Raw genomic sequence first — 26,432 nt, forward strand, 5'->3', positions numbered from 1 at the left:
CATTTTGGGCTACAAGTCAATGGGCAGTCCGCAGTTTAAAAATACTTTTTTCTGCTTTCTCTGCCCATTCATTCTCTGTCAGGTAGTGGAGGACCCAGAAAGCCACATGTGACCTAAAGACTTTCAGACCAAAAGGGCCCTGATACATCCTCCTGCTCTCAAGGGATCTAAGGTGGGGGAGGGAGGCGCACGGGCAGGCAGAGATAAGGTGAGAACCACACAGAGTCAGAAGTACCCTCAGAAAGCCAGGAAGAGGGACTTCCCTGGGGTTCAGTGGTTGAGAATCCCCCTGGCACTGCAGGGGACGCAGGTCTGACCCCTGCTCGGGGAACTGGGATCTCACAGGCCATGGGGCTCCTGAGCCTGTGCACCACAACTAGAGTCCGGGCGCCACAACGGAGGGTCCTGCACGATGCAGTGACGATCCCGCGTGCCACAACTAAGACCCGACAGAGCCAAATAAATACACAAACATGTATTTTTTAAATTCCAGGAAGAGAAGCAGCCCGGTTTTCCTGCAGCGCCCACAGACTGTCTTTCTCTGGCTGAGCCGCAAGTACCGATGATTAGTCCGCTGTGTGGACAGAGCCACGCCACTTGGAAGGGATGTGTCCTGCACCTCGGGCTCCCACTGCGTGTGCAAGGGGCTTCCACACCGAAGGTTCACAGAGGCCCAGAGTGATGGCAGGGACGCAGAGCCTCAGCTCAGCTCTCAGGCTGACACTCTCGGGGAGAAATGATGGACAGACCTGCCAACACCACTCAAGATTATTTCTCTCCCCATCACACAGGGACGGCTGAACTCAGTACGCTATACACACCGAGGTTACACCCACGGAAGAGCTACCATCAATTTCCTATCAAGTCTACGCTTGCAGGGACACCACCCCTGCCGTCGCCACAGCCCAGGTCCACCCAGCAGCCAGGGAGGTTCACGTCTCCCTACCCATCTTCCAGACAAACAGCCTCTTTCAGGTTCTTTCTCTGGGAGACGGGGCCAGAGGCTGGTAAGAAGATTGAGGCCTGTGGTCAGCAGCGTCAGCAGAGCAGGGAAGGACCCATCACGACAGAGGAGACGCTGGGGGAAGGCCCTACTCGGACACGGCAGGCAGGCCAGCCTCTTGGGGGCCGGCAATACGGCACGAAGACGAGAGACCGGGGCTCCAGTCCTGGCTCTGCCCCTTCCTGGCCGGCCAGCCTGGGGCCCGGGCCACCTCTGGCTGTGGCACAAGCTGGGCTTCAAGCCACAGATGCCCCCTCCCTCCCCTGCTCACAGCCCCCTGGAGCCCCAGGACCCTGAGACCGTCAGCTCGTGTCTGGTGACGGGCGGGGGCTGCCCCTGGAGCTGCTGTGCTTTACAAAGTGGGGAGCACAGCCCGGGAGGCCCCCGCGTGCTGCTCCATGGGTGCCCCCTCCAGCCCAGCTGCAGTGCCCTCAAGACCACTGTCGGGCCCTGGCCTGCTGCTTTGCCAGCACCTCAGGCTGTGAGCCCAGCCCCACAGGAAAGCTGACAGGACAAGGGTCTGGAATAATCCTCACAGGTATTTTGTGCCTGAAAAGGTAGAGTCGCTCCCTACTTGCATCACACAGTTAACATCTTGCCGTGAAGTGTTTGCTGCTTGACTAAAGCCACAGAGAACCCGCCCCGCAGTGACAGGACAGAGTCTCCTACCTGAAGGCTCCTGAGGGTGCTCCTCAAACCAGATGAGATCGGAAGCCTGGAGGACCACGGGATCCGGCCTCAGCTGCGGGGACGGCAGGCAGGAGGGGACAGGCGCGCACAGGAGGTCCACCGGGGAGTCGTTGGCCAGCCGCAGGAGCTCCTGCTCAGCAGGATGGGGCCCTGGGGGAAGGCGGGCGGGGCGGGAGGGGCTGCTCAGGATGAGGCGGCTGCCTTCTCCCTGAGGCTCGCCTTCTCCCTGACTCCCTGAGGTCAGGAAGTACTTAAGAAGGCAAGGTTAAAAAAAAAAACCCATTAACAGAGAGGTCTGAGTCCTCTCTTTGGTAAGTGAAATGCTGCAGCCAGGACCGCCCGATTTGTGTTCTTATGAACAGCAAAGGACAATTAAAAAGCCCATAGCAAGCACCTGAAAGGCGCAAACATTCAGAATTAGAGGTCTCGGGTCCCAGTTCTGTCGCTGCCTCCCTGCGCGCTCTCAGGTAAGCATCTACTTCTGGAATTTCAGGTCTTGGTTAGGATGGAGGTGACCGCTGAAGGCTGTGCTGACAGCCTGAGAGGACGCGCCTCATCCAGGTGCTTTGTGGAACTGTACACCACTCCAGGGCTGATCACCCGATCAACACAGGGCACAGCAGAGCCTGCAACTATTTAAAGCGACTCGCAGAGCCCTGAGATAAAGTGGCAATGGGCGCACAAGTCAAGGGAGCTGATCCCCACCTCGTACACAGAAAGCGCCACATAAAGTCAGGGTGCCTCGAGGATACTCCTCAGTAACACTAGTGCGTTCCTGTCAACTCTTTCGCAGGGAAAAGTCCTATGACCCAGACTCCCCGACACAACTTCAGTCAGGGGTCAGGTTCCGCAGCCCCCTTCCCCGCCAGCCCCTGACCTTAGCCTTCTGTGTCCTTGCCCTGTCCACTCTTGGCAAGAATCTTGGGGAGTCAGTTTAGAGGAATCCCCTCGTCCTTGATATCTCATCAAGCTCCTCATTCCACCCAACCCCAACCTTTGGGGTCTAAGAACCCTCTCAGGTCGGCTAGAATCCCCCGAGCCTGACATCCTCTCTTGGGAGTTTCCCGGTCACCGACGCCCTGGCTCTGCTCCTTGACTGTAAGCGTCACTGATCCTTGCCTGAAGAGCTAAGCTCCATCTCCCTTTCCGAGGGCAGCAGAGCTGATCCCACTGCAACTGTCTTCAAATATTTTAACAAGCGTCAGAGTCGCTTTAACATCTGAACAGGTCTGCCATACTGTCGTGACAGGGGCTACCAACAGCCTTCAAGAGACTTAACTGGTTGGCCATCAAATGCAGGCCAGTTTTCTCTGTTATTAACCAAATACCAGGCTCCTTTGGGAAATGTACTAACGCTTCCCTTTAAAGAATGAAGATGGTCCTGCGTGTCGTCCTTTCCCCTGACCCACTCTGACTCTACCCCAAGCCCTGTCCTGGAAACGTCACCAGCTTTGGTTTTTCCTCTCTCACCATCGCCACCCACTCCGAGTCTGAGTTCCGAGGCCGGGGGAGACTCGGGCACCTCCAGGATGCGCTCGGGAGCTGAGGGCTGGGTCTCGTGACTGGCAGGGGGAAGACCGAGTGAACTCACGCGACCTGGAGGACAGAAAACACCCATCAGAGGGGGAGCAGGTGAGAGACCCAGGGCTTGTGAAGGGGGCAGGGATGGGGCGTACTTACTTTTCATGTCATTTTTTAACACTACAATTCTCTTATGACCATGTCCTTTTATCCAGACCACCTGCACACAAGACATACTATTGGTTATGAAGTGAAAAAGGAGGGGAAATAAACCCTAAAGTTATATGTTTGGTAACATAAACATACTAGGATTTAAAAAGTAATGCCACAAAAAATTTTTCAGCACTTTGTTTTAAAGCAACAGAAGATGGAGACACACGCCCCTTTATAAAAAGCTGTGTAGTCTTAGAAATCATGAGATTCAGTTTCACTTCTTATGGCTCTAAAGACATCATCTCCCAAATACCAGCTCTGGTATATAAATGAAGTTGGTTCTCACATGGGAGCTCTGACCAGCTTCTCCAGATACTATGTTTACCTTAAAAAGAATGAATGGCTCCCCCATGCCCCTCAAGCTAAAGCTCACTAAACCTAAAACAAAGACCCCTACCTAATCACGCTGCCCCCGCCTCTGCCAAGAAAGGGGCAGCAGTGGCCCGTGGTTCCCAGCGCTTCCCCTCACGTGCTTCTGTCACCAAGTCCCTCACCTCAGCTCTCCAGCTGTCCCAGCCTCGTGTCCTCTCCCACTTCAAATGTCAGGCTCCTCCTCCCCTCCTGGTTCTCTCCACTCCTCCACGGATGGCAACCCCAGGCTCCTGCCCTCTCCCCACGGAGTCCCCGCCTCCATAACTGAGGCAGGCACCCACTGCTCCCCCCCAACTTCTCACTGCTCTGCCCCTGCGCACAATGCCTGCCCCCTCCCCTCTTCATCGCGTGGTTAATCAGCTTCTGCACATCGTGAGGACTCTGCTCTGGGATCCCTGGGCCTGGGGGTGGGCTCATGCCTGGTCCTCCTCTGATGATTTTAACAAAGGTTTGCAGAATGAAGAAGAAACACTAAAATCATTTTTTTTTTTTTTTTTTGGCCAACAGTATGTATGTTGGTTCAAAATGCCTGCCTTTTCATTCTGTCCAAGAGAGAGGACACCCTTCAAGAAACTCAGAACGCCCACCTGCGGGATGGCTCCCAACAGCTCCTCCACACTACCGAAGCCGTATGTCTTGGGCTGCAGTGTTTCTCCGACATACTTGGTATAGGCCATGGAAAATTCATGAAGGAAAAGCTGCTGGTAGTGGTAAGTATGAAGCAAAGACCGAACGTTCTTGGCAAACAAATAGAGACTTGTGAGCTTTACGCACTCCTCTGTCTTGTCATTAGTAAAAACCTGGTCCAGGAGAAAACAGCAGTATTAGAAACTTCTAGAGTGACAGGTCCTGCCTCCTGGGAGAGAGGGTCTCTGACAGTGAGGAGAGATGCCAAGTCAAACTTGAAAATGGGTCACAGGCCAGGGAGGAGGGGAGCCTGATTCAAGGATCTCCTCCAAGAGAGGACTATAGCCTTGAGCAAACTCTTAATTCTGTCTGCAGGTCTCCGGCAGCAGACGTCTGAAGAAATGGTATGTCAGAAAGCATGGAAACTGGTAAACTCAATGAAAGGAGGCAGTGAAGAGGGAGAGCGGACCCACAGGCAAACAGTGGGGACTGAGGCCACCCACCCTCATCTCCCCAGGGACCCTGGAATGCGGGGCGACAACTTCAGTGTCCTTTAAACAACAAAAGCACAAAACTCTTCTGTCCTCAAGAAAGTAAATGAATCTCTTTACATAAGACTTTCAGTCTTTAACCTGCCCTCCCTGGTATCTCTGACAGAAGGGATCTTTCCCAGCCTTAGCTGGCCAGGGAAAGCCTTTTGCCCTGGAATGTCATATAACTAGTGCTCATACATTAGTTCACACGTGTTTTGATGTGTGTGCTCAGTCGTGTCCAACCCTTTTGTGACCCCTTGGACTGTAGCCCGCCAGGCTCCTCTGTCCACGGAATTCTGCAGGCAAGAGCGGGTTGTCATTTCCTACTCTAGGGGAGCTTCCTGACCCAGGAATTGAACCCACTTCTCTTGCCTTTCCTGAACTAACAGGCTGATTCTTTACCGTGAGCGCCACCTGGGAAGCCCTAGGTGTCCTTTCCAGACAGGAAATTCACAAGAGTGTGGATTTATAGCCATGGGGGGCTGAGAGGGACACCCAGAGCAGGGGGAATTCTTGTCAAAGTGACCTAACAGAAATCTTGCAGAAGGCAGGCTAGGATGATCAAATAACAATGGCGGGAAGTTCTCTCCAAACTGGGCGAGCAGGCTCACCAGGTATGGTCTAGAAGGTGGTCAAGGGAGCTTGATTAATGTTTGCCCAAGGAGAGAGCTTTTAAATTATTTAATTATCAATTGCATGGTTATATGGCAACAATCATTTTCTTACATTGCTGATTTAGTTAATATCCTAGTTAGAAACAATCTCTTTGGGAGGACTATATTAGGTTTCTGGTATTAAAGTTACTTTAGGTTCATAAAAGAAGTGGTGTGCTTCCTTTTTTTTTTTTTTTCCCAGGTGACCTAGAAAAGGTTTTTAAAAAGTTGGAGTTATTTGTTCTTTAGGTGAGCTGAAACTCAGTTCTTAACCCATCTAGTTCTGGTGCCTTTGGGGTTTTGGGGGGTTTTTTTGGCCATACCACGGGGCATGCAAGGATCATACTTTTCCTGAGCACACTCCCTGCAGTGGAAGCTCAGAGCCCTAACCACTGGACTGCCAGGGAAGTCCCCCTGGTGCCTTTTGTCAGTAGTAAAATTTCAGTGATCTTCAGTCTCGAAAATTCGTGTTAATTGGTCTAAGTTTTAACTTTTTAAAAATCTGGAGTCAATTTGATCTTTTTACTGGGATCTGACTTATTTCTCCTAGGAAATAAGTGACCACCTGGTGACCATCCAGTCAACCTTCCTTTCTGACCTGCCTCTGACTGGGAAGTGACCTGAAGCTATCACATAAGCCATCTAATTCAGAAAGAGGTGACAGCAGCAGCATCCAGCCCAGCACAGGAAAAAGGCACCTCAGTCCAAGGATCCAGAGGACGGGGCTCTTGTCCTGGCTTGGGCAGGATGCCTGCACCTGCCAAGGCCTCTGCTCATCTATAAAATGACCGATCAATCTGATCTGGACCATTCCGTGATTGAGAAATACCCGATAGAGTGGTTTTCATTATGGTAGTTCCAGAATCATTACCATTCATACCTCAACTAAGTAAGGCAGACTCTTCAGAAGTTCGGTCAAGGTCATGAACCCATATTCACAGGGGTTGAGAGGAGTGCTGTGGGTGCTTTCATAGTGTCTCTTGAGCTCATCGACAGAAAGATGGGTGGTTCCCTCCCAAGACATCAACAACACTAGCAGCTGGGCAGTGAGAGCTCGCAGAGACTTGCGGTTGATCAGCTGAATCTGCTTGCCAGATTCCATGTCAGCAACCTGGGGGAAACAAGAATGCACTCTTCAGGACTCAGAGGTGGCCCGAGTCACACCCTGTCCATCTGGCTTCAGACTGGCAGGTGAGAGCATCAGAGAAAGATCCGTTTTTCTGCAAAACTGAAGTATAGTGAATGGGTTTGCTGCAAGTTCTTGGGGACCCCAGACCAACACTATGGACCAGCTGCAGCAGAACCTGTTCTCTCCTGCTCTGCTAGGCCATAACCGGAAACACCCATGGACACCACCATTCCTCCAAGAGAAGAGACCAGCCTGCTGACACCCACTAGCACAGGTTATGGATTAAGGGCTGGTGTTCTCAGGGAGCAGGGGCTGGTGAGACTGCAGTGACCCTCCACAGAGCTGCTCTGCATGTGACTCGCCCCAAGGGTGTGTCCCAGGGACTGGACACAGGAGGTGACAGAAGGCCTTCTCTGTCCAAAGGCAAGCAGCATTCCTCTAGTCCATCAGTGATAAAAAAACAGCTGGTGCTTTCACGTCTGACTGGATGTCTACTTCACAACTTTTTTTTCAGATTCTCAAGGAGATAAAGGGTTTAACTGATTCACTGCACAGGGAGGGAAACCTTGTGAAAGAGACACAGGTTATCATTTGGGGACCAAACAGCATGTGAAGAAATAGGCATTTGGTGACTGAGACCTGCAGGCCTTGGTCAGGGGGCGAGTCTGTGACGTGAGTCATGCCTGGAGTGAAAGCAGGCAGAGCTCCAGGACACACACTGCTTAGGCACGGGCAGGCAAACCACTGCCCACCGTTCTGGCTGTTTTCCCCTTTAGCTGACTTCCAGCCAGCACCATGGTCAAGATCAGGGGCACTGGTCCCTCAAAGGCAGAGCATGGGGGCAGCACTCGGCGAGCCAGTCCAATGCCAGTGTATCTTTGGTGCCGACGCCCACCCAGAGACAGGACAGGAGGCTGGTGGGTGGACTCTGACTCCACTCATTGTGGTTATGGGTTCAGATTCAGAACTGCAGATTGCCTCAGCAGACCTGGGGTTTAATCAGTCAACAGATCCAGGTCCAGGGGACTCAGTTATCTTCTCAGATTATCTGCCCAGATCATTATTAAGGATTCTTGACCTAGGCTACACCGTGGAATCACCTAGTGAGTTTACCAAAAATGCCAAGGCTCAAAACACACCTGGCCTCATTCTCTAAGAATGAGAGGCCTTGGCGTTTCCCAGAAGCCCCCAGGAGACCACAGGGCACAGCTGGGGCGGCGCTGGAGCTGCTGCCGTCTTCCCCGGCTTCACCGCTCACACCCGATGCCCCAGCTGCTGGCCCTCCTTCATCACAGGTGGTGGTCATGGCCTAGGATCTTCGGTCCACTGAATACCACCACTGCCATTGTCCTGAGCAGATGAACACTTGGGGGCCTGTCTCACAACAGGGCTTTCAGTTTCTCCACGTTCTCATCTCCAAAGACATACTCTTCTACTCTGTTCCACTCCAGACCCCAATCCAGGCCACAGTGGCGACCTTACCACTGCCCACTTTCAGAATCACTCATTCAACCGCCCCCGCCCCCACCCACCACACACACACACACACACACACACACACACACACACACGCATCCCGACACCGGGGTGGGAAACAAGAAGGTGATGTGAATGCTCAACTCTTACGCTTCTTCAACTCTGCCAGCACAGACTCCTATTTCGTCCTGTTCAGGAGCCCTCAGCTTTCTTCACTTTGCTCTTTAATCCATCTTGGCACTGGCAGGCCATTAGTTCATTAACATTCTTGTCAATACTCCACACTCCTTTGTCCCTAGGCCTTTTCATTGCACCCCTCTGGCAAAATCCCACCTTGAACCGTCTCTCCCCCCATCTCTAAGCAGCTGCGCTCACCTTGCATGTAACAGAGAACAGCTCTCAGAAGGGGACTCCCTCCTTGGCCTGGTGACACACACCAAACTCGCCCACATCTGCAGCTGCCCCACTCCGCTTCCCTTCCGTCAAAATTTTAACCTCAGAGACATGCCTCTCTCCACGGAATGCCAATGCCCACAATTCTGGCCTCCTCGGGACCCCCACCCCATCACCCCTCCTCTCCTGAGTCGGCCTCTCTCAGGCAGCTTCTCCGTGGCAGCTCTCAAACACGCCAAGCCTCTGCGCCTGGAAAGACCGGCCCGAGCTCTCACTGGCTCACTGAGCACCGTGGTCTCTCGCTCTTCTCCATCCAAGCAAACACGCCAAAAAGCTGTCAGTTACCTGCTGCCGATTTCGTGCCTCCTCATTGCTCAGCCCACTCCGCGTGGCTTCCGTCTCACGTCACCCCGACGCTGCCCCTGCCCTGGCCGGTGGCACCTGTACCTGTCTGCACTCAGGCTGGCCCCAAGCTCGCGGGACTCCTGCCGCACCCGCCCTCTCTCGGGAGCACGAGGAGGTGCTGCCAGCCATCCCTCCTCCTTGGCCTTGGCCATTCCTCCCTCCAGAGTCCTTTCTGTTCTCAGCTGCTGCCTCCCTGCCTCCTGTGAAGGGTCTTCCTCCTCTAACTGCCCGGCACAGAAACGGACTCCTCCCAGAGCTGTGACTGGGGTGGCCGCCACGTCACATGTTTTCCTTCCATTTCTTCCTCCTTGCAGTGAGTTTTCTTAGTTCTGGGACAGGGGCAGTCTGCAAACTGTCTGGCCACTCTGCCCAGGGCTGGAGGGTTGATGCAGAGCAGGCGCGGGAGGAAGAGGCAGCCACCCTCTCTAATTCAACCTCACGAGCACCCAAGGCAACTCTGGGCCCCAGACTGCTCCTAAATCTACTCTGTAAGTTCAGAAGGAAATGCTATAGAACAGAAAGTAACACACATTGGAAAGCAAAACTATACTCCCAATAAAAATTAAAAAGAAAAAAAAAAAGCCTATCAGCGAGATGGATCTTAAAGAAAAAGAACCTGGAAAGGAGAAGACAGCTGTGATTTCAGCCTCCCCAAAACTTCATAGACAAAGATCTGTGTAGAAGGATCAGCTTCATGTCAGCAGGATTAAGACACCTGAGAATAAACACCCTGGGATAAACGGGCGACTGCGTCAGTTCACAGTTACTTTGGGGAGGCTGCTAATAGACCCACAAAGGCAATCCCAAAAATCTAACCTGCCAAACCCAAGTCATCTCTTATGACCCAATAAGGTATTAACAACACAGAACATGTTGCAAAACAGTAGCAAGCAGAGGAAGGTGTAAATACCAAAACACTAAATCACATGCAAATATCCCAATGCCACCACAAATCTCACTCTGTGAAAGAAAATAATCCCGCTACCTTTACGACATGGCAGAGTTTCTGTGTTAAAGCCGAAACTGAACTGACATCGTAGTCTTGGAGACGAAATGTGTAACCAAAAGTCTTAGCGTATTCCTTAAGCAGATCTGTCATCATAAGGCAGTTATCTTTTTGGGACCGAAGGAGTTTAACGAACTGGGCAGCTAGAGCTTTGAATCGTTCAACCTCTGTCAAAGTGAGGATCTTCTCTTCTCCACATTCTAATACCTTGGAAAACACAGGAGGAGGAAAGAGAGAATGTTCATGGGATAAACTGGCATGAGAATATACACAATCAAGAACTAAGAAGCACTTCTGTCCAGTTTCAGTTTTGCAGGATTAGAAAGTTCTGGAAATTGGTTGCACAACATGAGGATATCTAACACTGCTGAACTGTACACTTAAAAACAGGCAGATAGGTAATGTGTATTTTATCACACACACACAAAATTTTTAAGCACTGTGTGGGTCAATAATGGTGATAGCAGGGACTTCCTCAGTGGTCCAGAGGTTAAGACACCACACTTTCCAGCCAGGGAACACAAGTGTGATCGCTGGCTGGGGAACTAGGATCCCACATGCTGCACATCACAGCCAAAACAAGTGTGTGCGCTCAGTTGCGCAAATTTTCATCCTGTTTTATAACTCCCACTTCCAAGGCAAAAAGGCCTGGATTTTTTTTTATTCTCCCCATACTGTTCTGAAAGATAGAATTTCTTCACTTACTTGTAAAATATCAGGTATGGCTTCAAAAAGTTCAAGTAGTTTGGTAAAACCATAGTATGCAAGTTTGCACTGCCGGCCAAAGTGGTGATGGTAAGAGGGGATAAACTTATTAAAGGGCATCCGGAAATGGGGTTGATGCCGCAGCAAATCCACAACGTCTTTGGAGAACTGTTTTGTCCTTTCTATTTCATCCTGAGTACGTTCTTAAAAAACAAAACAAAAAACCCACAAACCACAATTATCTTCAACCTATTTGTATTCACATTATTAGTGTAGTCAGTCCTATGCACTAGACTATAAGAGATATCATCTTTGCCTTCCAAACACAACCTAAAACACTCTCTTCTCTCTTTCTAGATGGTTTTCAAATTTGATCAAGGGCAGAACACCAGGAACTCATGATACACACATGCACACATACACACCTATGTGACTTCATCTCACAAGCTAGAAATAATCTCTCTAGCCCCTCCGCCTCCCCACACCCACTCCATATATATGAACATGACACACATACATATCTCTGTACTTGAAAAAGTAATCTAGAAATTATTTTATTAAATCACACTTCTGAATATTCACATACTTTGTTTATTCACCTGCCCTTCAGTTAAAATTGCGAGTAGCAACAGGCACCAAATGTTTAACAAAAATACAGGGGAGAAATGTTTTAGATGTATGTTTCTATTAAATTTTAAATTAGGATTAGAGAAACACTGACCACAGTCATTTTAGCTTTGGAACACTATGACTTCACGGACATCAGTGTCCTGAAAGAGCACAGTTTAAGAATGTTCCACAGATCAACATGAGTGAAAGAACATGACTGTATACAGATTTAATTCTTCTTAGTTCCCATCTCAGACTTCAGCTGGAACTAGCAAAATGTGAAAGATGAAACATTCATTTGTGTCTTTTTTCCTTCTCAGGTGTGCAGAGGAAAACATCTTAAGAGTGAAAAATCAGACAAGCAACAGCCAGGTAGCTGACTCAGGTGGGTAATTACAGCAGAAGCAGCCACAGACAGGCTAAAGGAGACATTTTTAAAAAGTGCTGGTTATGCCCCCCTTTCCCCTTAGAGTGAATTCTGAAAACACAGCCTGCTTTTCTTCTCAACAAGTGCCCTCCCCTACTCTGAAGAAGCCAGGATCCACTGCCTGGCAGTGCAGAGTGCACGCTCACGTTCCATGGCATCTCCAGGAACCACGAGGAGGGGGTGAGAGCATCACTGTGTGACTTCCTGTCACAGTAACCACCGAAGACAACCTCCTTCCAGCAAATGTAAGGCACGTACCTCTCCTGGGGATGCAAATCACTGCTTCACTATCTTGTTGGGACAAGCAGATGGTGGTATCTGGGATCTCTGATATGATATCAATCAACTCACAAACACCATATTCAGTGACATCCCAGTCCTTTGAGAAACACCTAGGTTTTAATCATGGAGATGGGTGAAGAATGAGAAGCAGTACTTGCCAAAATCACTTTGTTTTTTCTAAAGAATGCTGAATGAAAAACTTAGATCATTATTCTTAAATTCGGAAGAACAAGTGTCTTAAAATATTTGCTTTTACTTTTTTCTCTTCTCAACTCACCAATGATAAGCCTGTGCGAATTCTCTCACAATGACTTGTTTGCTGGCTTGGGATTTGAGAAGTTTGAGTAGATCCTGAGTAAAGCGCTTCACCTGGGCCCTGTGGGTAAGGGTCAGCAGACGTTTGGAGCCCATTCCAAGAATCTGCAAACCAGATGCTTGGGTTATTTACACTCCTAAGACCTTGGCAGAGCCTGACTCTCTTTTTGATGGCTTGCGCTCTCTCTCCTGTTACCACCCTCAGGGTACAAATCCTTCTATATACGAAATCTGCACTTTGAAACACAGGTAGATAAATGAAGTGTAGGTGTCAGAATGAACAACTGCTCACATGCCTGGGATCCCTTTTCTTTCCTTGCACCCTCTCCTAAACAGTCACATGTTATCAGCCTGGGCAACTGATTTTGTCTCTAAAAGACAGCTCAAATTTTGCAGGCTGTGTTTACAAGTGGGAAGCTGTTATCACACTGTAGGTTAATAGGCAAAGACTCCTTAGGAAGCACTGTCAGGCTCCAGTCCAGGAACTGGTCTTGAACTCCTTCATGAGAAAAGGAAGCCCGTGTTACAGCAGCTCCCATGGAAGAGTGACAGAGGACTGTGCTAGGAGGAAGGAGGGCAGTCTATAGAGGTGAGAAGGGAAGTACTCCTCAGCGCACTTAAGAGTTCCTTTTAGGTGGAAACTCAAGCTTTCTGAACAACTGAGAAGACACACACGTGTATAAAGAAAGTTTTTACGGGATGCTCTGCTCTGAGCTGACTTCTTAGGAATTAAGTTACCAGCTGCCCTGTTTCTTTGGCAGAGAAAGTCAAAGCCACAGCGGGACATTTCCACTGTTGAACAAATGAACTCTCAGCACTCCTTACCTGCAACACATGAGGCACTGCTTCTAATAATTCAATCAGCTTGGAATAGCCATAGTCGGATACCCGGCACTGCTTTGCAAAATGATGATGGTAAGATGGGATGAAGTTACTAATCGGTATGACACAGGATGGTTGGTTCTTCAATAGATCAATCACTTCTCTACTGAACTGGATCAGCTGGGGGTTACCCACAGGACTTTTAGAACGCAGAAGCCAAGGGTCTAATACATATTTGGGGAGAAAACAGGAACATGCAAAAGACATAAAGCATGACTACAGCAGCAGAAAGAGAAATAACTAACCTTTGCATTCCCCATGTGAACTCAGTAAGGGCAGTGCACAAGACCAAACAGCCATGTCACTTCCCCACTGCTGAACTCAGGTCCATATAACAGGATAACCCAACTTCTTTACAGACTGGCAAATGCTTTCCCACTGCTTCTTGCCAAGGTGAAGCATACTTCAACGCAGTGAGAACTTAAACGAAGAGTAGTGTGTCAAAGGCCAACAGAACACTGTGAAGCAAGTTTGCTTCAATTAAAAATAAATTAAGTTTCTGAGAAAAAATTGGGATCCCAAATAAATTAGTTTCAGTTAAAACAAAAAAAAGGGACGAGTAGATACTGAGGAAGTTTCCAGCTTAAATGGTTGTATGTCAAAGAACCATTTGTAAGGTCTTCACTAACACACTTTCCCACAGAAACAAAGTTACAAATGGTTGTTAAGCAGGTAGCCCAGAAGGGCCTAATTAACCCAGAGAGGGGCTGCAAATGTTACCCAGAAAACCATGGAAAGCAATGATGTAGAACTAGCATGAGATAAAACTAAGAAACAGGTTTTAGAATTTATCTTGAATGTTCATATAATTAAGACACTGATTATTTATAAAAGTATAAATAATCAGATGGAAGCCTTTGTAAGGCACTAGTGGGCTAATGACACAGGGGAAGGAGGAAGGAAACAGCACTACACGGGGACCCAAAGGGTGTGCGCCTGAGGGGAGAGGCTCCGGTATAAACAGCTCCCTGTTATCCTGACCTTTCTTCCTACAGGGAAGGGGCAGGGAAAGGTGGGAGGAGACGAGGAGGAAGTTTTGGGGCCGAGGTAACCGTGCTGCGCTCAGGTAACAGGATCAGACACCTGCAGCTCCGGGGTAGCCGAAGCCCAGAATCTCATGCACCTCCCAGAGCAAAGGCCCTGGTCCCTGACACTTAAAGAGTTAAATCTATTTTTCCATTGATCAAAGTCAAAAATGTCGATCAGAATAAACTGCTGGAGTAAATACTCACAGATACTTCAAAGATCTAAAAAGATTTTTAAAAGGCAAGCCAAACAAGCTTAAAAAATTAGATAACTAGAGAAGTTTTGTAACTGTGGAATCTGGGTTGAAGAAAAAGTTTTTGAAAAAATAATTTATGCTGGTACTTTCCAAAAGTCTAGTTCTGCCAAACCGTCAGCACTTTGGAGTTTTAAAAAGATCACATGAGACAACCATGCTGCTTTATGATGGGCACACAGTGCTGCTATTTGAGAGAAAGGCCAGCAGCCTGTACTGCAGTAGACCGTGACTTGAAAGGACCAAATACCTGAAACCTACCTGTGTTTGGAGGCGGGGGCTTGTTGTGAATCCACTTAACTACTTTGACGCCATTCTGTGCAGTAGCGATGTTCACACCTGGCACGCAGGTGATGAGGTGTTCCAAAGGGACGCCCCCGCCTCGGTTTTCCTGCACTATTTCCAGTTCACCAAACTCTGCGGCATAACAATCTGGAAAACTGAAGTGGGGCAGGGGAAAAGGTTAATTAAAATAATGAAAAAACAGCGCCTGGCAAACAGACGGCTGCTTTTAACACATCCATTAATAAATAATTTCTGCTAAGATGCCCATGGTCTGGCTTTGAAAGTTCAAATGAAGTCCTAGAGAGGTGATCATTCTCTCTCTCTGATGCATTCTGATGGTACCAAAAATTCTGGGCAATTTTCTAGCAGAGGGGGTTAAAAGTAAGGTAACCGGGTTCCAAGTTCAAGCTCCTCTAAACATATTGTTCAGTGGCTTTACAGCAACTTGCTACCATGCTGGCCCCTCTATTAAGCCTACCATGTTGCCCATGATGTGGTTAAATGGGCTAGTGAAGAATACTTTTCTCCCTTAAACGTTGCAATCTACCACTTTGAAACTGTGCACCTTCTCACAGTACTTCCAACCATCTCTTCTCTGTGGAGGAGAATCTGCCCCACACATGCTGATGTTTCTAAAATTCAGCACAAACAGGAAATGTTCTTGTTGAAATATCAAGTGAAAGGATCCCATGTTAGATACACCTCGACTACTAGTGGTAGCTAAAAAGATTAGGCTGAAGCATGGTACAGTGTGTGCTCTGGGAGAGGCACAGGCAAAGGGCAGACTTTCTAGAAAGAGAACGAAGGCTTCATAATGGCTTTGACAGTCACCTTAATAAAGGCACGGTGCCCTCATGTGTCTGCAGAAGACTATGGACCTGGGGCGCAAACGTCTTCAGAGAGAGAATCACAAAAGGAATCTTGTAAGAGTCTGGATCAAATTCGTGTTCACTGCGGAAAAGAGAACAGAAACAGAAAGCTGGCATTTCTCAGCGGTCTAAGACGGTCCCAAGGTAATTCTAACAGATGCTCCACAACCTTTTACAGAACGATTGTTTCTCAAAGAAATGGGTAACATACCTGAAATCCTTGTTGGGACAGTGCTGCCTGCAGACAGGCTCGTGATATTCTAACTCTTCAAATATAATTGGGCTGCAGTTTGTCGAGGAACCGTCGTGAGACTGGGAAGACCCCAAGGGGCTCTGGCGGGCCTGACTGCTGGGTAAGAGACACACCAGCCTGCCATTTCCTTGTTCACGGATTGCAACCGTGTCTGTTAGTTTATACAGATCTGACACATTCAACCTGTGTCCAAACCTAGAAACAAGGAAAAAGAGAGAGAGAGATGCGGACTTAAAGAGAATATTTTTCTTCAACTGTGGAGAAATGCCTCACCTGTTTAGATAAAGTTCTGTAACCGAGAACGGATCCCTGTCTCTTCAAAAAATAAAACTGGGATAATTCTACTATAAATTCATTCACCATCAAACCAGTAACACTTGGCACTCCTTGCCATCATCCTGGGCCCACTGCCCATTACAGTGATTATATGTATCATCTGGTGCATACCCTCCGACCCCACAGTCTCTGTAAATGCCTCACCTCAATTTCTGAGATGGAAAGCTATCTGCTATAACCCCTGTCAACTTGGCCTCCCCTTCACTTCTAAATCCCTATTACCTCTCATCATCTCTGCTCCCCTCCCTCAGAGGTATTCCCCTTTCCAGCTACTCCTCATGTCCACTATGCTTCAGTCTCCTGATCTACACTAGACTGGACCCCCCAGTCACCACTCTGACCTGTGTCTTTCATACCTGGAACACAAAGGCGCAGGATCTGAAGGCAGACAGATGTGAGCTCAAATCCTGATTTTACCGTTAAGACCTTAGCCAAGTTATACAAGCAACCTACACCTCAGTTTGCCCGTCTGTAAAACGGGGTGACAATCCCTACATCACGGAGCTGACATGGGGGTTACACATGGTGTATATGGAGAGCACGCAGCACACAGTGCGTGCTTGTTCAGGGTTATCTGCTCTGACGGTCTCCTCCCAGGGCCCTGTCTGCACGCTCAGATCTCCCTGCAAACATGTCTCGAGCCCCAGTCCCCACCCCCACACTGCCCCGCTCCACGGAAGCCCAGTCTCCTCTGTGCTCGCTCAGTCTGGAGCTCTTGCATCTTCTCTGAAATGCAAACAGCTGGTCTCTCGAGAGCTGCCTCTGCTGTTTCACCATGCAGTCTGCCACCCTGTTCCCTCCAGGATTTTCTCCACAGGACTCCTCGGCGTCAGCTTCCAAGTCACCAGAGGCTGCCTCCTCCTGCGCTCCAAACCTCACACCACCTTCTCAGGCGGTCCCCGCTCCCGACAGCGCTCTGGCCTCTGGGCTCCCGCCAGCTTCCAGTCCCTACTGCCATTCCACCCAGTGCTGCCCTCTCTCTGGCTCTCCTTCCATTCCTCCGAGCTGATCTGTTCCCAGGTGTTCCAAGCTCATCTTTAGGCAAACAACTGCCATATCTTCAGAGCTGACCTCTTTCTTGAAGGAGACTCCACATGTGTAGAAGATCCCCTGAACACTCTTCCCAGACATTCCAATTACTCCCTAAAATTCGGATGCTCGAAGCCAAGATTAAAAACTTACTGTACCTCCTCAACAAGCTTTATTTCTTTTCTATTCCAGCTTAACCATAGAACCTTTCCCTCAGTCATCTGGGGCAAAAAACTCAGAATCAAACTGACCTCTATTTTTAACCTTGCCTGCTACATAAAACTAGTTACTAAGCCCTACTGCACCGACATCTGAAACTTCTGTGGTGTCTAGTTCCTCTCTTCTGACAGTGTCTGCTTAGAGCCAGGACTGGTGCCCACGTTCGGTGTCCCCCTCTCCCCCAGTTCCGTTCACTCCAGCTCAGACACCACCCCTGCCTGAAGCCTTCCCACCACCACACCTACCCTCTCCCCTCCTTTCTCTGACACTTCAGTGGCTTCTACTACCCATGCGATCGATCATGACCAAGCTCCTGGTTCCTTGCACCCTCTGTAACCTCAAAGCATTTTCTCCTTTGTAAGGACAGTTTTCTTTGTTCTATACAATAAATGGTGACTGTCTTTTTCCCTTCCAGACATACCCGCCCCCCCCACTCAAAGAAATGGGCTGTCTTCCCAGCTCTGCACCCTCCAGAGCCTTTCGCTCCACTGGTATTTGCTGTCTGCTGAGCGCTGAGCACTGAAGACTCAGTATTAGGTCTGATCCAGGGCCTGCTGTCCCAGAGCTTACAGTCTAGAAGGTGCCTGAAAACGTTCACTCAATGAATAACAGAACAAATCAGCCAAGTGGAAAAGATACAAGTACAGCTTTATGGACTGAGGTCTGAATTTACTAAAAATAAAAAACGTTTTTAAAATGTGTGTTTTTAAAACTGGACTTTCAATCTGAACACCACTGTCTTGGTCTTATTTCCTCCACTGGCTCCCTAAGAGTTGCTACCAGGGTAAGTCGCCCATCAGCACTGGCTGGATCAATGAAAACAACAACCTTCACTTACTTTTTTTCATAGATATCTGTAAATTTAAAAAGAGGCAGACAACAGGCAGGAGCATCCTGAAGAATGGACATTGTTTCTGCGCTGCAAGAAAAACGGTTAGCCCATTAGAGAACAGATGTTTTCCTCTCTATTCCACGTTGTTTTTAAAAACAAAGAGTTCATTTAATTAACACAAAGTGTACACAAATATACTCATTTATTCTCAAAGTTTGAGCTTCCGGAAAAACTTAAAAGAATGGACTTTAGGAACACGGCAATTAAAGAATATTTAATTATACACTGGGACTTTTATCAGACTCAAGCAGTTTTCCACACCTGTGTATCAGAAAGCAAAGGGCAGATGAGCCTGTCTCCTGCCACACTGTAGTTCTATCAGAGAGATGGGAGAGGACTCCCCACAGCTGAGGACATACAACTGAATACACTTTAAGAGTGACTGGCTTTGAGGGACTTCCCTGGTGGTCCAGTGGCTAAGACTCTGCACTTCCAATGCAAGGGGCCCAAGTTCAAGCCCTGGTCAGGGACCCAGATCCCACATGCCTCAATGAAAAGCCTGCATGCAGCAATTAAGATCCTGTGCAATCAAATAAATACATAATTAAAAAAAAAAAGTAGTGACTGGCTTTGAGTCATAGGATTATGGATGATTGTTCTGTCCCCCAGCTTCTTTTATGTTTCTGAAATTTCCAAATTTTCTTCAATGAGTATTATTTTTATTCAAGGAAATTTTAAAAATTACTTAAAATAATGGTGAAGTTTTGACTTGTGTATGTTTGTGAAATGATTACCACAATCGGTTAAGTGAACATCCATCATCTCATACAGATACAAAACAAAAGAAAAAGAACGTTCCCCCTGTGGTGAGAACTCCTCTGATGTACTCTCCTAACAGCTTTCATGTATGACAGCAGTACTAACAGTACTAATCGTGCTGTACATTGCATCCCTGGTACTTGCATTATCTTATAACTGAAAGTTTGTACCTTTTGACCACCTTCATTCAGTTACTGCCCACCCCCCACCTGCAGTAACTACAAAGCTAATCACTTTTTTCTGTGAGTTGGCTTGTTTTTTTGAAGTATAACTGACCTACAACAGTATATTAGTTACTGGTGCACAAATCATTCCGCTGTACACCTGAAACTTAAACAGTGCTCTATGTCAGAAGCATATTATGAATAAAACCATCACCAGACCCCTAGGATTAATCTAATTATAATGTAGACGTATGGGGCTGGGTGTCTATTTGACATTGAAGATGAATCTGCAAGTTGAGAGTGGAGAACTTTGTAGATTTGCCCCTTACAGACAAATCTACCTTCTACTAAAATTGGAAGGTAGTATTCCAGACTTTCTAGGCTTATAAACTTTTGCTGTAGAGGTCCACTATTTTTAGAACCTGTTCTGGATATGTGGCATATTATTTTACTCTTAAATGCCTGCCAAGTTTAAGCTAAGATTCATCTTGATTAATGACTTGAACAAGAGTAAATTATTCTAGTTAGCTTATTACTAATGCCTACCTTATTTCTAACTCTATCAAAGGAGGGGGGAAAAAGCATTACTGCATATGTAAGCATCACAAGAGGGTTGGGGATGGGATAAAATCTATTTTTATTATTTCTAAAATTGTTTCTGGCCCAAAAATAACATTTTTGAAACAAATGGCTTGTTCTTTACCTCAGTAAAGAGAGTGATTTATTAGCAGCTCCTGTGGCAAGTGAGACCAGGATTTTCTTGCTGCCAATTTTGTGTCTGTGGAGGCTATTCACCGCACCAATAGCTTCTTGTAAGTTCTCCATCTGAACCACAGCTTTCAGCTGATAATCTGTGTGGGGGCTGAGCTCAACACTCTTCACCTGCAGCAGTAAGAAGAAAACAGAATGCCGATCTACCAGAACCGTGTCCTCTTGAAACTGAAGGTCAATCACTGAGGAACTCGCTTGTGGACTTCAGTGAGGGAACCTGTCTGAACTCTGCACTTCCGCCAACCACAACGGAAGCAAGCTAGGACGGGTGACCTGCAGGGACGTGACACCAGCCTGGCCGGCCTGTGCTCTGGCACAAAGAGCTCTCCAAGGCAGGCTCAGGGGCCAAGACACACTGGGTCTGCTCCAGACCCTGCCCAACTGGGGCAGAGCCAGGTTAAGAACCAGCAAAAGGTACATGTTTTAGCAACCTGCACCCAAAAACTGAATCGGACACTGTAAGATGAACAAACAAAAACAGTCAACATCATTTTAGAATCCTGTTTCTGTATTTTAGCAGCCGGAGCTAACTAAAATCCATCAGTGTTTTATTTCCCCAAGAGCCACTTAAATCCCTGCCGGGGAACACAAGTATGTCTCTGTCAGGCTTCTTGCTCCCTGGGGCCGCATCCTAAAAATTGAACATACAGCACCAGCACGAGGAGACCTGGGTAAAAAAGAAGGCATTCAAACTCGTGAAGCAACGCTTATAGCCTGCCTGTGGCTATGTGTGCTGAGTCAAGTGCGCTCATCTTGAAACGCAGCGAGGGGTACAACAAAGGCAAGAGAGAGAGTGAAAAGGTTACCTTGCCGTGCCTAGAAAATGCTTCCTGCATGAGCTGCTGCAGCTCCTTCCGGGACAACCTGTAGTCCAGGTTGCTGATCTGGACGTCAACACCATGCGCGAATGGGTCTGGGCAGTCAGCACCAACGCTCGAATGCACAGCGTTGAAAGCAAGCGGGGATGCTCTGTTTAAGAGGTTTGGAGACAGACTCCTGCTTAAAACGTATGGAGTGAGGCTTAAAAACTGTTTAAAAATGTTTTAAAACTGTTACTCTACTTATTCAGTTTATGTCATTTAGCTTTGCTTGAAACTACATTAAAAACTGTTTTCCAAAATACAGTTTGATTCTCAAATGTGCTTTTTCTTAAAACATCACACTGATTAGACTCATTGTCAGAAGTACTATCTGTTGACACCCTGATTAACAACAACAACAAAAATTTTACTTAACATCAAACATTCTTTTGTTGGATTATTTAAAGCTAAAGGCAGAAATTACAGGCAGAGCTGATGAATCCATTTTCCACTTTGGGTATTTATTCTTAGGAAATCAGCCTGTGATACTAACGTCAGCCATTTACCCTCTCCCCAGCTCTGAAAAAGCCAGATATTCTTGCTTATATGTTTCGGCTTTTCTCCCTGGGAGGAAAACTTTTACATCAATTTGTAGACGCCATTTTACAGGTTCAAAGTCACTTTCAACAGTGAGTTTTCACCAACCCATCAGAATAAATACAATGCTAGCAGGAGCTCATGAGGCCTAACATGGCCTTAGGGCTCCTTCTGTTCTCCGAGCTTCCAGACTTCCTCAGAGTAAATTTAGAAAGCTTAAATAAGGTGTTACACAGATGGTTACAGTGGTTTACAGAGACCTTTGTTTCCCTAACAGCTTCCAATAATTACCCTATGAATAAAAAGAACCAATGCATGTCAGTTTGGGCCTCTTTCTCAGTCTGATGAAGTGATAAGGATGTAGTAAGGACACCTTAATGTGCCCCCCATCACTGGCCAAGGACTCCAGGACAGGCTTCTCTGACCTCGGCTTACCGTGACTCCCGCATGGAGGATGGAGAAAGGCAAGAAACAATGCCCCCAAATGTTACCTGAGGGAAAGGGAACTGGTAGAAGAGCGGTGGAAGCTTTCTCTTTTACTTTTATTATTTTTTATGGTTCAAACATTTTCGATTTTTAAAATTTTTACTATAAATTTTTACTGGAGAAGTAAGGTTGCTTTACAACACGTGTTAAGTTTCTACCGTACAGCAGGGTCAGCCATCCCTCATTTTGGATTTCCTTCCCGTTTAGGTTACCAAGAACATCGAGTAGGGTTCCTTGTGCTGTACAATAGGCTGTCATTAGTTACCTGTTTTATATGTAGTACTAAGGTTCCTCTTTTAATTATGCACTTCTGTATTGCTTGAATTCTGTTCAATAAACAGATTACTTCATAAGCCCTTCTGCTGCATACAACCACTCCACGGATCAAGACCCACTCACCGAGAAGACCAAGGCTGAGCCGTGAGCAGGGGACTCACTTGCCTGGATGCGATCAGCTTGCTAAAAGCAGACGGGTAACTCACTTGAAACAGAGTCTCCTCTCTCTCTTTTTTCTCCACAGGAGAACTGGTAACACTGCGGGCGCTGAGGTTCTCTTTCCTGGTGGAGAGAAACATTGCAGGCAAGAGGTCACCTGTTTCCCTTCACATCAAAACAAGCAGCTACGAGGGAGAGTAACGGGACCTACTTGGGATTGGTTTTGTAAACAGATTCTGCCAACCCTGGGGTTTTAGATGCGGGCGCTGCAGCACTTAAGTTTCTGTGAGGAGGCACCCCCGGCCTCAGGTGGCCTTGCTGGGGCTCACTGCTTCGAGTGCTGGTCTTCGACTCCAGGCGGCACAGCTCCTTAAGAGAGACAAGAGCAAGGGAGTTTAATAAAGTCTCCAAGATGTCTCAGACCTTGTACAGGAAACACCTGACTTCAAACAGCCTCAAAAACGTAGGAAAGCAAAAAAAATACAGACACGGCAAAAGCAGGTGAGCATCTAAAACGGAGAGAACATGAAAGCAAACCTAGCATAAACTTCAGGAAGCAAGAGGTGTCACAATTACCTGTAAACTTTTCACATTGGTGTTTTTGGGAGCAGATCCAGAATTTGCCTGCGACCCTTTTCCAGGTGCGGCTTTGGCACTGGAAGGTGACTCACTTATATCTTTGATGAGGCACAGTTTTGGATTCTTAAGTTTCTTAGGAGACTTCACTTTATCAGCAATTGCATTTGAACTCTTGGTTTCACAGAGTTCGCCGCTTTTTGGAGTAAATGACACGATGATCCTGTTACCGAAGACATCTTCATTTTCCATTCGCTTCAGAGCCCGTTCCGCGCTGTCTCGGTTTATGAAGCGGAGGATGGCGCTGCAGCCTGTGATGTTCAGCACTTTCCCGCCACAGTTATCGGACAGGCGTCTGAGCCTGTTACTGATGCTCTTGCCGTCTTTGTTGGCTGGTAGGTTATAAACATAGAGCAGAGTGTGGCACTGTGGACACAGACAAAGTGTTAAAACAGGTGGACTCAGGGGCCCACACTCAATTACAAAGAACAATGATCTCCAAACTACAGTGATCTCAGGGGAGGGAGAACAGAGATTTCCATGGGAAAGGGTACACATACCTAGACTGAAAAACAGAGAGGAAGAAAAAAAGAAGAAATGTATCTAAAATAATCACTCTGGTGAATTAGAAAAACTATGTGGCAAGATTTAATGTTCTGAATAATCAGGTTTGGTTTTTTAAATCATAAGGAATAAGGATCTCTACCATGGGTAACTTCTCACCTAAGATACTATATTTGACTTAAAGGCCTTCCAGATTAAAACAGGGAGTGCCAAACAGAAGCAGAGGGAGGAAATGTAGCTACAGCCAGGAGACATAAGGAATACCAACAAAGTGAATTAGGGGTGCAGCTCCAAAGCTTGAAACAGGTATTGCCAACTGCAGACCATCCTAAGCATGTGTTTAATCTTGGGTATCTGGGGTGCAGAGGGACAAGCACTGCGAGCGCCTGAATCTGGAGACAATCACGGTGGGGCCTCCAGGGCCTGCTTTTTTCCCAAGGTGCTGACTTCCTCCTCACTAAAATGAGGAGGTTGGGTGAGATTATTCCTAAAGTGCTTCCGTAACTCTCAAGTATGTGAAAACTGTATTTCACGAATGGGACTGCCTACCCTTCTGGGCCATCCACGCTACAGCTCCTATTATTATAAATTATATATAGAAGCTATAGCTTCTATTATTATTAACGTGTGTTAGTCGCTCAGTCGTGACCAATTGTGACCCCAGGGACTGCAGCCACCAGGCTCCTCTGTTCATGGGATTCTCCAGGCAAGAATACTGGAGTGGGTTGCCATTCCCTTCTCCAGGGGATCTTCCTGACCTGGGGATGGAACTCGAGTGTCCCACAATGCAGGCGGATTCTTTACCATCTGATCCACCAGGGAAGCCATATGTATTCCCCAAACAGCTTAAACACAAGCTCAGTGTCCCAGTAACCATCTTACCCTGAATCAAGACTGTGAGAAATGCTCGTCCTGCTGGAAACACGTGCACATTCTCCTATGAGTGGCTTATCAGGGTGACAGGTGAGGTGCCCACTACTCCTGACTCTGCTCGCACACGGCAGGGTCTGCCACCAGAGGAGACAGACTCAGAGGCCAGCTGCGGCTTCAAGATTAAGTGCCGCAACTGTACAGTCATTCTGCTTATTTGACTCCAACCACACCAAGATATGCAAACCATCATCATATTCTTTACCCTTAAAACTTTGGCAAAAACAGTAGTAACTCTCATTCCATTACTGCCATACACCTGACACAAAACACTGCTAACTGGCAAGTGCCTGTCAGTAAGGTGAATCTGACTTGTCAGTTTCCTGTGATATTTTGGAAAATATAAAACCGAAATTCACACACTGGGTTTCCCTGGTGGTACAATGGATAAGTATCTGCCTGCCAATGCAGGGGATATGGGTTTAATGCCTGCTCCAGGAAGATTTCACGTGCCATGGAGCAACTAAGCCTGTGCACTGCAACATGAGAAGCCACCACGATGAGAAGCCCGTGCACTGCAAGAGAGCAGCCCCCGCTCGCTGCAACTAGAGAAAGCCCGCGAGCAGCAACAAAGACTCAGCACAAACAAAAAAATGAAAACATAACAAAAAATTCACACACATCAGTTCTCTGTATATTTGTAAGAGAATGGAAAGTTTCTAGGCCTACTTCAGAATCTAGCCAGCCTACTACAAAGAACACCCTCACCTGGGCTTGGACACCCATTATGGAGGACACCCATTAAGTCTCCACAATCTTAACTAGACTACAGCAGAAAGAATGCAAACCCACTTACTGGCATTTTCAGTGGTAACCTGGGGGGCAGGTCAGAAATGAATTCTTCAAATCTGATCAGCTCGTTGGCGTGATGCAGCAGTGCTTCTGAGGCCTGGTTTTTATGGACCAAAATTATATGGAAACCATGCCGGTGTCTCAGGTCACTAAGTTCCAATGCGAAATTGACATCAGCTGAAAGACAGGGTACAGCCCACCCACATCTCCACAGATTAGAAACACTTGACAGACAGGCAACTCTAGTAACACCCACTGAGAAGAAAGGAACAGCAAGATTGTATTCAAAGTGGCCCCCTGACCCCTTTAGAATAGGAACACATTTCATGTCAGAAGAATTAACGTGGTAAGACAATTTTACCATAGACTCATGCTGAACCCCAAGACACATTACTTTTAGTAGTAAAAAGGAACAAATATTAATGTTCTGGGGAGCCCCAATTTCATCTTGGATTTTTCTTTTAAATAAGCAAAACGGGGCCCAGGAGTTAAAAAAAAAAAAAAGAAAAGAAAAATTACATTTTCTTTAATATACTTGGCCTTGCAAGAATCCTTACTCAAATTCCCAGGAGAAAAATACAGAAATCCATGTAGATCCATTTTTTTTTTTTAAACAGTTTTCAAAGATAAGCATAAGCATGTCCCATGTATTTCAGCATCTTTGGGGGCACACTTTATTTGAACATATTCTGGCTTCTATGGTAATTCACACATAGAGAGTTTAGCTGAAATTAGCAGATGTTTCTACACTTACTTGACACAAGAACCACAGTGGCGGGAGCGGTGTGAGTATTTGCAAACCTTCGGAGGCTCTGGCGGAGCTTGTCATCAGCAGCATTCTTTGCAGTAGCATTGATGTGGGCAACGGTTACCTGCATTAATTTATAATAAGGACAAATGAGAAAGAGCTGAGGTTAGAAAATCACTACACATTCTGCCCACATCTTAATAGACAGTTCTTGAGGAACCTTTGATTTCTATTGCCACTCAGGGATGGGGGAAAAAAAAAATTACAATCAAATCTCAATAATTTCACATTCAGTTCTCCAGACAAATTAACTGGATTCATTATTATCCCTACTTTCATCTCTAATCTGCTTTTGTACTTCATCCATCCCCCTTTCAGAATAGAAAGTGAAATTTGAAGTAGTTAAA

General features: G+C 47.1%; 1 protein-coding gene across 3 annotated transcripts in view; it reads right to left on the reverse strand.

The window, feature by feature from the left end:
- MARF1 (meiosis regulator and mRNA stability factor 1) overlaps positions 1-26,432 on the reverse strand; it is a 39,116-nt gene that overhangs the window by 2,781 nt on the left and 9,903 nt on the right. For 2 of the 3 annotated variants that reach the window (XM_061152894.1, XM_061152892.1), the window contains exons 6-26: positions 26,032-26,149; positions 25,282-25,454; positions 22,992-23,417; positions 22,627-22,784; positions 22,380-22,538; positions 20,904-21,093; positions 20,030-20,208; positions 18,350-18,430; positions 15,886-16,122; positions 15,637-15,756; positions 14,782-14,960; positions 13,185-13,405; positions 12,322-12,464; positions 12,021-12,154; positions 10,727-10,929; positions 10,001-10,228; positions 6,493-6,723; positions 4,387-4,599; positions 3,374-3,434; positions 3,164-3,289; positions 1,673-1,843 (exon numbers count right to left, since the gene is read on the reverse strand). In XM_061152894.1, coding sequence (XP_061008877.1) covers positions 1,673-1,843; positions 3,164-3,289; positions 3,374-3,434; positions 4,387-4,599; positions 6,493-6,723; positions 10,001-10,228; positions 10,727-10,929; positions 12,021-12,154; positions 12,322-12,464; positions 13,185-13,405; positions 14,782-14,960; positions 15,637-15,756; positions 15,886-16,122; positions 18,350-18,430; positions 20,030-20,208; positions 20,904-21,093; positions 22,380-22,538; positions 22,627-22,784; positions 22,992-23,417; positions 25,282-25,454; positions 26,032-26,149 — 3,751 coding nt within the window. The remainder of the gene's footprint in view (positions 1-1,672; positions 1,844-3,163; positions 3,290-3,373; positions 3,435-4,386; positions 4,600-6,492; positions 6,724-10,000; positions 10,229-10,726; positions 10,930-12,020; positions 12,155-12,321; positions 12,465-13,184; positions 13,406-14,781; positions 14,961-15,636; positions 15,757-15,885; positions 16,123-18,349; positions 18,431-20,029; positions 20,209-20,903; positions 21,094-22,379; positions 22,539-22,626; positions 22,785-22,991; positions 23,418-25,281; positions 25,455-26,031; positions 26,150-26,432) is intronic. The other variant, XM_061152893.1, reaches the window with a different exon arrangement.

Source organism: Dama dama, chromosome 10 (genome assembly GCF_033118175.1).
Source record: "Dama dama isolate Ldn47 chromosome 10, ASM3311817v1, whole genome shotgun sequence".
NCBI lineage: Eukaryota > Metazoa > Chordata > Mammalia > Artiodactyla > Cervidae > Dama > Dama dama.